We start from the raw sequence: 10,643 nt of genomic DNA, 5'->3' as shown, positions 1-10,643 counted from the left end.
AATTCCCTATACTACTCTTATTGAAAATGCTCTTAGAATTTTTGTATTTTATTTTTTATTGTTACATATTACACCTAATTAGACCCATGCACCGCATGGGTCAAAGTTCTAGTTTATTCTTAGATTTCATAATTTTAGTTGACATGTTCTCAATTTTGTTTCTTCTAAGTAATTACAGTACTTAATAAATAAATGAAAAAAAGAATTGACCGAAGCAACAAGGAAAATCACGCAGGTAAAAAATGCCCAATATTATTTATTATTTATAACAACGTTACATATCATATTCTTAACGTAAAACAAAGCTCTCTCTCTCTCTCTCTCTCTCTCTCTCTCTCTCTCTCTCTCTCTCTCTCTCTCTCTCTCTCTCTCTCTCTCTCTCTCTCTCTCTCTCTCTCTCTCTCTCTCTCTCTCTGTGTGTGTGTGTGTGTGTGTGTGTCTCTGTATCTTCAAGTTTTGTACTGCCTAGATGCATGTTTATGTGGCAACATCATTACCGAGCCTAAATTGGTTTCTTGGGTTGTTTGGTTCCTCGGCCAAGAAAGTACACATTTCTGGCACCAAAATTGATGAATCTTTGTCCTTAGTAGGGACCATATTGTTGGCAATTGTGATTGGTGTTATGTTGTTGTACTTGTACCGGTCGGGAGAAAGTGAAGAACTCAATTCTAATTATACCAATGAGGTTGACGAAGGTGAGCTGGAGGAGCACATCATCGATGAATCAGACAGGGATTTTGATTGGGATCAACAGCTTCATCGTCGGACTTCCGAGCGCGGTGGTGCGTCAAGAAGACATGTTCCGTGTGCATCCTGTGGTGATCAAAGCACCACTAGGTGCGCTCGCTGCAAGGTTGCTAGATATTGGTAAGTACTAGTATAATCAAATAGTTCTATTATATATATGCGTATGAAAATCAACACTAGATCAAAATTTAAAAATTGATGAATAAAATTAAACTTCAATATTTTTCAACACTTTCTTTCATTGATTGTAATTTATGAGTGTAAGTTTAACATTTGTCGTTGGCAAGAAATTGACAAAAGTGTGAGTTCAACATTTGTTGTTGGCCGAAAATTCTATGAATGAGTAAAGAGCGAAATAAGTTAAGGAGTAAAGGTTCATTCTAATGGTTTTTATGAGCTTAATTCAGTTGACAGAAATATCACACTATATGTGCAGGAGTAGGAGTCGGAGTTCGAACTCCGAACACTCCACTTATTCACATTTAAGGTGGATTTTCTAGCCATTTTTTTATATGAAAAAAAGAAGTTCATTCTAATGAGAACTGAACCGAACTAATCAAAACTATATATTTTTGTCAAGTAGCTTAGTAACTAGAAATTTCACCTTTTAAGATGGATAAGTTAAGTGTTTGGAGTTCGAACCCTGACCTCTGCATATATAATACGACGTTCCTACCAACTGAGTTAAACTCACGAGATACTAACCAAACCTTTTATATTTAAAATAAAAGAATCAAGAATATTTTTTCTTGAATTTAATAAATTTTACACGACAACCAATAGAAATCATGTATTTTTCCATGTCATACATTAAAGTGAGATGATTTACCAGAATTTACGGTTATTATTGAATAATAATGTAAATTTTATTTACACTGTCACTGCAAATTCTATATATATATTTTTTGGTACAAAACTATTCACCAGTAGTTTTGTTATATGAAATATTAGAAACTTGTGTATTATGGATAAATGATTTAATACAGCAAATTTTAATAAGATGTACATTCTTGGTCAAAATAAGTAAAACGTATTTTTAATATATGAGAAACCTAGTGCTAGTTAAAAAAATATAAGAGAAACCTAGTGATTTGATAGTTCAATTAATTTAAAATTTAAAGGAGTTGAAAGAGTTAAAGGAGGAAGAGAAAATATTAGCATAATAGTAACAACTTACATACAAACATTATATATATATATATATATATATATATATATATATATATATATATATATATATATATATATATATATATATATATATATATATATATATATATATATATATATATATATATATATATATATATATATGGAGAATAAACTTGTTCAATGCTATAGATACTTTTGGGGTTCTCTAATCACAACATGCCTTTTAAACTATTTATTAATAGTATTATTTTTTTTTTTTGGTACATTATTAATAGTATATTTACCACCACCGAATTATTTTTTTCAAAGGGTTTAGTTATCATATAGTGACCCGAGAACAGTATCAATAATATTGATGAGCTCTCTGTAAGATGAATCATTCGGAAAAATTTGAGTTGAATTTCTTGTGAGAATATTTTTTTATCATATTTTACTTGCCGCGACTGAACTTAGATTATTGATATCTCATTCTCCTCAGAACCAGAAAGTTAATATCAAAAATCATAATTTTTTGGCTAATTGCAGTTTTGGATCTATTATTTTTGTCATTTTGCAGATTTGGTCCCCTATTTTAAAATACGACAGTTTTCTAGGCATGTTTATTTTTCAGCAAATGTAATTTCAATAAAGTTTATTATAGTTTATTGCCGTGGTGAAACCTGGATTTGTTTGGTTGGTTTTATTAGCTCGGTGGAATGCCAAATTGGACATTGGAGGTCGTGGCATAGATATGAATGCTTTAAAATAGAGACGGAAGAAGGTGAAGCAAGAGATGTTCATGCTCACCAAAACCCCATGCTTGTCGACAATTATCATAATGTAAGGTTTCAATCATGCATTCACAAGGAATATTCGTGCAATTAATATGTGCTCACAATTACATATTTAAATTATTTAGACACATGTATAAATAAAAAGATAATTTTTTTTGCTACTAGTAAAATTTGGATAGATATCGGTTCTCGATGGAAAAAATTGATTTAATATTTAAATTTATTTTAATATAGATTAATATAATTGTATTTTTTTCTATTTTTAGTCAAGTGATATAGTTGCTAGAAATTTCATCTTAAAAGTGAATAAATGGAATATCTGAAGTTCAAATCCCAACTCTTGTATAGATAATACGATATCTCTACCAACTGAGTTAAACCCACATAAATTTTTTCTATATAATACCAATATTCAAATAAACTCTGAAATACCGAGTTTCACCAATAAAAAAGATATAAGAAATAATCTATTTATTTCCTTATTGAAAAAATTTATTTTATTATTAAAATAATATGTGTCTAAAAATTTTAGATTTGTAATTGTGAGTATATACGAACTATATCCTATGATTACACACAAATTATCCTATGAGTTGTTGATGTTGATTTTGTCACATGTCCAAGTTGAACTCACTAGGTCAGAACTAGGTCACAAGTGGATAAAATTTTTCACGGTACACACGTCAATGATAACATTATAACGAATATGAATTTTACAAATTTCACCGTTGGATTTAAAATTTATATCGTATAGATCATCCATAAAAATTTTGAAAAAAATTGAAAATCATTTGATATGATATTGAGACTCATCATGATTAACGATTTATAGTTTTTTATTGTCTATTGTTAATTTTGACGGTCTCAATGACATATAAAATGATTTTCAATTTTTTTAAAATTTTTATGGATAATCTATATGATATAAACTTTCAATCCAACGATACATTTTGTAAAATTTGTATTCGTTATAATATATTTCCTAACTTGTGCACCATGCAGCACTTAGACAAAGCCGTCGTTAACAAGTACTAGATTCTATTTTATATAATACTCCATAGAAGAAGATTATATTACAAAAGAAAATGCTGGTGCAAATAGCAACCCCTTAAAAGTTAAAAGTGGATTGTGTTTACTATTGTAATATTACACAGTTTTTATTTCTTGACTAAAAATATTACACAGTTATGTATTGTCATTAATCTTAGCCATTAATATTTAATCGGACGGTTCAGATTAAATATTCAATTTTATACTGTAATTTAATATCAGCTATCAATTTGAAATCGGACGGCTCTAATCAATTACTATGTGCTACAGTTTATAGCAGTAAATCCATACGCCTTAAAAGTAAGTGACTTTACTTATGCGTAGGGGTTGCAAAACGGGTTCAACCCGTCGGGCCGGCCCATTTATCCCGCCGTTTTTGGCGGGCTGAGCCTAAGTTTTGAGCTAGCCCGCCCCGCAGAACTCGCTTAAAAAGCGGTGAGAGCACGGGACGAGGTGGGCCGGCCCGCAAGTTACATAAAAATATAAAAACTAATTTTTTAGTAATGAATAGTATAAGATGGTCAAACCCAACAAAATACAAGACTTATTCAAAATAAATTTTGTTTTTTTCTTCTATTCATTCATACAACCGGTGCCAAATTTATGATTACTTGTTGCCGCTTTACTCTCTTATTGTCGTTCTTACTTCTTTTGCCTCTTCGGTCTTCATACTCGTTCTTCTTCTTATTCACCGGATTTCTAGTATAACTTACTTTTTTTATTCTATTACTTGAATCAACATCACATATGGTGTGGTTCACATTTTTTTCCTGTTCATTACCTTAAACACATAGTCAAATACTTTCTTGATAATTATAGTGACTACATACATGTTTATAAGTATATAATCAATGGACTTATGACATACTTCCTTGATGATTTTGTCTCATAAGATACATACATGTTTTTCATAACAACACAAGTGCCAAAATAAAAAATAAAATAAAAAACAAAAAAAATACTTTTTGTTTGACGGGCCGGCCCGCCAACTCGTTTGTCCGCCATTTAAACGGTGCGGACTGCGATTTTAGACTCGGCCACCTAAGTTGACTCGACTCGGCTCGTACCACTTTTCGGCGGGCTTGTCCGCTTTGCCACCCCTACTAATGCGTACAACCGCGTGATAACTTTACAGCAGTGAATCTGCATCCAAGAAAGTTGGAGGCATTTTGAGCTTATTTGATATAGGAAGTCGATGTGTTCTTACATAGTATGAGGTTTTTTTCCAGTCAAATAATAATAATAGTAAAAAATCAATTGAATTATGATGGTTTTTCTTCTCTCCGCATTACTCACTCTGGAAAAAAGTGAGAAATACATATTATGATGCAATTGGACAAAAGTCCTTCAAGATATGTTTAAGATACGGATTTTCTTGAGAAATACAGGAGGGAGGGAGGGAGAAGAGCAACCACCTTAAATAGTAATGATGTTTTACCAAAAAAGGATCTTTGATAAATATTTTATATTTCCACTATTGGTTATAAAACATTATCTCATTTTTATTTTGAGCTTGTTCGTTTGTGTATATTTTTTGGTTAATTTTATGTTTGTTTGTTTGTATTTTTTTTTGTTCTTGTTTAAGTATAATATTTAAAAAAAAAATGAAAAAAAAAAAAAAATTACTCTCATATCATAGTGTCATTGAAAATTGGTCTTGTTGAATGTTGATAGTTGCTTTGCTCCCACCTATATAGTATCAGAAATGAAAAAACTCAATTGCATTTCATTATATTTTTAGTGGTGATGATCACTAGTAAAGTAACAAGAGTTTGTTTCAATGACAGGAGAGTATCTCAAATGGGTTACATGGTAATGGAGTCGAATTGATGAGTTCAAATTCGGGAACAATGGATGGATCAAGTAGTAGTGATGTGAACAACTCTCATGTTGGTTGTGAACAATGTGGTAGTCCAAGTACCACCAGATGCTCACGATGCAAAGCCGTCAGATACTGGTTAGTACATTCAATTTTCAAAGCATTGTGGGATTTAGTCCAGTTCGGACCAACTAGAAATTCGAAATTCGAACCCCAGTCTCTGCATATCTTTACAAATATGGTGCTAAACTGTAATTGTCTATATGTACAAAAATTTTCAAACTAATAAATAGTGCATATCAATTAAACTAATTGAAAATTTGAAATAATATAAATAGTGATTATATTGTAGCCTGTTCTGGTTTTTTCCCCTTACTTGAGTCAAATCTGCAAAGAATTTCCACACTAGATTGTCAAGGACATTGACTGCTTCATGATTACGATTTCTCACATATTTTCATTCCTCCTCCTCATCCACCACCACACACACCACAACATCGTTGCCATTTCCTTAAAAGTCTGATATGGAACATTTGGCGACACAGAGAAAGAAATTCGGCTATATCTGCTGCAATTGATGTATGTTGACTAATAAGATTCCATAAAACTGCTTTCTGATCTCAAACCTGGTTTTCAATTTTCATGATGACATCAATTGAAGCAATGCCTGTTATTTTCAAGAACATATATATTTACAAAATGAGCATATACTTGTACAAAATAACTGCTATAGAAGAAAGCCTATATCTCGGCCTGGCATGCACCTTCTTGCATTGCGCAAAAATCAATAATTCACCATTTGCAAAATTTGTATTTTCAATTTTCAAATGCTTTTGATAGGTGTTTTTCGGAGTAATGTTGTATTTTTCTCCAAACACGATATTTTAAGTAGAAAAACATGACCTTATTACTGCCTCTCACCATGGGTTTACACTACCTTATACGATACTTCATATTCCTAAGCACTCGTTTACACCCAACATAGTGCTCACCAATTCTGGTTTTTCTTGAGAGGTGTTTCTATTGAAAACTATTTCTAATTTTTTCAATTTGATAGCTTGTCCTAATGCCCCCTCATAAGCAATGTTGTTCTACAATAGTGGAATTAGGATGAACCGCTATTGTTTTACGATACACTATTTAGTACAAAATTTGTCAAATAGCAGCTATAGCACTATTGCGTAGCAGAATTTTAACAATCCGCTAGCTGAAATTGAAAACACAACTCATAAGTCAAAAGGATTTCTTGGTAAGATCTTTTATCTTTTTCATCAACCCTGCAAACAGAAAGTAGTCATAAATAAATCGAAACATCTGTGAGGAGAAGAGCTCCTCTACACACGTTTACGAAATGAATGTTTCCTTTATGGTGTAGTGAGGTCCTCTACACATCAATATTAAACTTCCATTTTTTTTTTCTTTATAAATTAAACTTTGTTGATATTTACAGAGATAGGTACAAAATTTTGATACAATTGAAGGTTTTCTTTTTCAGTTCTACAATGTGTTTGATTATGAACTGGAAATGGCATAAATATAAATGCATTCCAGGGGATGTGAGTTCAACTCCAACAGAGAGACCTAATAGAAATGAAGAGGAAGAGAAAGATATTCATTCATCTACTCCCCTCTATTTGGAGCTTCATCCAGGTTTCTTTGATAAGAAATATTTTGAAAATTTGTTAATTGCAATATTGTATTTACAACTCCAACATTTCAAATTAATTGTTAGTATTCTTTCTCTTTATTTGCTTGTTGTAGAAGGAACCTCGAACTTCAACTCTCCAACTAAAGTATCACAGGTATGTATGGTTGATATAATTTGGACATAACATGATAAAAGATTAGTTGTGACAAAAAAAATGTTTTAATGAAGATTACTACGACCAAGGAAAACCAAGAGCCTAAAACTCAATGGGTGAAACACCTTGAAGATGAACTAGTAAAGTCTAGGTAATTTTCTTGTCAATTGTTCTTAATGTTTTGGATGTGTTGCTTATATGAAAACATCAAACTTAGTATTTTCATTGGATTGTTAATGTAAGGGAAGAGATTTTTGCAATACAATCAGAGCGTGACGAGTGGAAGAAGCGAGCAAATTTCGCTAGAGAAAGGTTTCAAAGCTTCAAAGAAGAATCTGAAAAACATGTAATTGATTAAATCACATACTCCACAACGACTGACATAATTAGATATTTTATTTTATGACAACATTTATATATATTATCTTCTTTTACAGTTGTCTGCGTTGAGAAATGAAAATGAATTAATATCAAATGCAGAGAAGAAAGCTTGCAATGTAATTCATAGTTTACAGTTGCAGGTTGTGAATATGAATAAGTTTTCTATTTTTCATAATTCTGTAATTCTTTTGTATCAATCCTTGTTGGTTAATTTAGTCACCACATAGATTGCAGCACAAGAAAACATTGCAGAGAAAAGAAGACTAGAAGAACATATACAAATGGTAGAGGTATGTTTCTTTTTTTGGAAGATTGTTATAGTTAACTATTTTCCTAATTGCCCTATATTAAGTTTTTATATTTGGCTTAACTAATCCTTACAAAATTGGCTTGTAAGGTAAGAGACGACATACTTGATAAAGTTTTATGCCTTATCTCTTTTCAATGTCAAGTTTGATCTTTTCCACCCCTCACGCTCTACCAAAACTTTTGGTATTTTTAGGGGTAAGTTTATGACAAATCTGAGATTTTTAGGGGTTAGTTTAGAGCAAAACTGAGATTTTTGTTCAGGCTTTGTAAATTTTCTGGCTCTGCCACTGCCTCACGCCTAACATTATTGGGTTTGGTGCCCAGATTGATAGTTTCACTTTCTAAACTCTTTATCAAGTTTTTATATCTTTTTAATGTTGATAAAACTATGTATTTTCTTTTTCTACGAGCCTTTGCTCATTATCTATATTCAATTATTTGTTTATCTAGAGTGAATGTGCTATGCTGAAGAAAGAACTACAAGAAGAGCACAAACATGTTCAATATCTTTCACTAGAGTATAACAAGAGCCATGAGACTACACTAATTGCTATAAGAGAAGTAGAAGCGGTAAAACAAGAGCTTCTAGAAGAGCGCGAACATGTTAAACGAGTTAAAGAGAATTTTATTAGAGATGTTACAGTCGCTGAATCAAGAGCCATTTTTGCTGAGGTACTTTTTGGTGTCTCAACTATTTTCTAGTTTGTTTTAAATATCTATATTTAGATGCAAATTTTCTAAGTCTTGTAGTTTTTTTGTTCTTGATTTTATTTTTAATGGTTAGGCAAAATTCAGTGATCTTCAGAGGAAAATCAAACTGACAGATCATAAGGTGAGTTAACTATGTCTTTTCTTGATAAATATATATAACTTATGAACTTCATTCTTTTTGATAATTTTATACTTCATTTCTACATTTGAAGCATTTTCATTTATTTGTTTGTTCTACTCAGGTTCTTGTCAAGACAGATAGTTTGGGCAAACCTTCTATGGTAAGCTATTTTAGTTTTCTGATAAACAAACTCTAACTAAATATGATGATGTAACTTTATTTAAGAAGGGAGCAAGAAAACCTACACATATGACTAATGATTTAGACAAAATTCAATCTCTATAGAAAATGTTGAAGTAGTTATTTGTATAGGAGGTCTTAGAATTTGGGATGGGCCTAATTCAACCCTACAAAAACGGCTTGTAAGGTGAGAATTGTCCTACTTATAAAATATGTTTGGGTTATCTCTGATCCAATGTAGGACTTAACCCACCCCCCAAGTGCAAGAATGGCCATCTAAAGTGTGGCCTGAGGGGTCTGACAAAATCAGCTTGTAAGATCTAAAGTGATACTTTCTGCACACATACTCACATCACAGACTGGACACTCAAGAATGTCCTACTTAAGCCATATCTCATTCAATATGTGGCACTTTCAACAAAAAATGGATCTAGAAAGAAGCTGCTAGTTTAGAGAGGGACAAAATTATGTCTTCTTTGTCTAGCATGGTTAAGTTGAAATCATTTGATTCTTCTGCATAAAACCTAAAACCATTTGTTATGTATTGTAGGCATGCACTATATGTCTGACCAATGAAAAGGACATGGCCTTTGGGTGTGGACACATGGTAAGCTCTTCTAACAAAACACTCACTTTTAATTTTTTTTTTTTTCCATCGTTCTCTACTCGTGATGACTATAAAGAAATTCTTTTGCAGACTTGCAGAGACTGCGGATCAAAATTATCAAAATGTCCGATATGCCGGGAGCAGATAACGAGTCATATTAAGTTATTTCCTGGGTGAATAAGTATTTCAGTGCTCATATATTATTTTCATGTGGGCACCAAATATATTTTGTACATAGTGTTACCTGTAGTCTCCATCAAACCTCTTTTATACCTTATTGTGGTGTTTCATATTTTTTACTTAATGTTGCATTATCAACTAAATAGTCAGTTAACTAGCTAGTATCACAAAGCAACATATAGTATATAAATAATATTGTAATATATTTGTAGTATAATTGTAGTATGCAGTTAAAGTATCTAAGCTATTCCTAGCTGTTGTATATGTTGGGAATTGCCCTGAAAACGTGGAAAAACTCAAATCTGCTGTTTTTCGTGTCTCAGGCGAAAAACCCGTGCCTCAGGCGAAAATTTCAGCAGGAAAAGGGGCAAGGTTCTGTTTTCGTGCCTCAGGCGAAAAATTGCGCAGGTTTATAAATATAACACGTTTTCTGATATTTGTAAGAGGTTTTTAGGGTTTCTAAGGCCAACAAATAGACTAGGGTTATAAGAGTAACATCTTGGGAAGACTCTAGGGTTGGGGAATTATTCTATCACCTTGGGAAACACTTATTGATTAAATCTCTTGGTCACGAGAAGAGATTTGGGAAAAGGGTACAATTAGGGTTGAAGTCTAATTCTTGCAACTCTTTTGTATTGAATCTTGTTGTAATCAAGTTTTCTATCGATAGTGGAACGGAGAGTCTCTCTCCCCCAGAGTAGGTCGGTTTTGACTGAACTGGGTAAACAATTGCTTCGTGTTCTTTACAGTTTTATCGCTTATCTTTTGTTCGTGATTATTATTGCTATTTCCAAGATTATTGGTGTGATTA

General features: G+C 32.0%; 1 protein-coding gene across 3 annotated transcripts; it reads left to right on the top strand.

The window, feature by feature from the left end:
- The first annotated feature begins 291 nt into the window (after positions 1-291).
- On the top strand, positions 292-10,070 carry LOC123893845. 3 transcript variants are annotated; one of them, XM_045943658.1, is made up of 14 exons: positions 292-867; positions 2,586-2,718; positions 5,510-5,679; positions 7,037-7,191; positions 7,303-7,343; positions 7,418-7,494; positions 7,587-7,689; positions 7,781-7,864; positions 7,952-8,014; positions 8,484-8,705; positions 8,818-8,865; positions 8,987-9,025; positions 9,596-9,652; positions 9,743-10,070. In XM_045943658.1, exons 1-14 carry the CDS (start codon positions 470-472, stop codon positions 9,827-9,829), a joined length of 1,677 nt encoding a protein of 558 aa, XP_045799614.1. In that variant the 5' UTR covers positions 292-469; the 3' UTR covers positions 9,830-10,070. The 3 variants fall into 3 exon arrangements, with proteins under 3 accessions (XP_045799614.1, XP_045799615.1, XP_045799616.1); XM_045943659.1 differs by having other exon boundaries at positions 412-867; positions 7,306-7,343; XM_045943660.1 differs by lacking the exon at positions 7,781-7,864 and having other exon boundaries at positions 412-867.
- Positions 10,071-10,643: the final 573 nt, after the last annotated feature.

Source organism: Trifolium pratense, linkage group LG7 (genome assembly GCF_020283565.1).
Source record: "Trifolium pratense cultivar HEN17-A07 linkage group LG7, ARS_RC_1.1, whole genome shotgun sequence".
Classification (NCBI taxonomy): Eukaryota; Viridiplantae; Streptophyta; class Magnoliopsida; order Fabales; family Fabaceae; genus Trifolium; species Trifolium pratense.
Note: the sequence above shows the minus strand (reverse complement) of the source record. Positions and strands in the feature narration are given on the sequence as shown.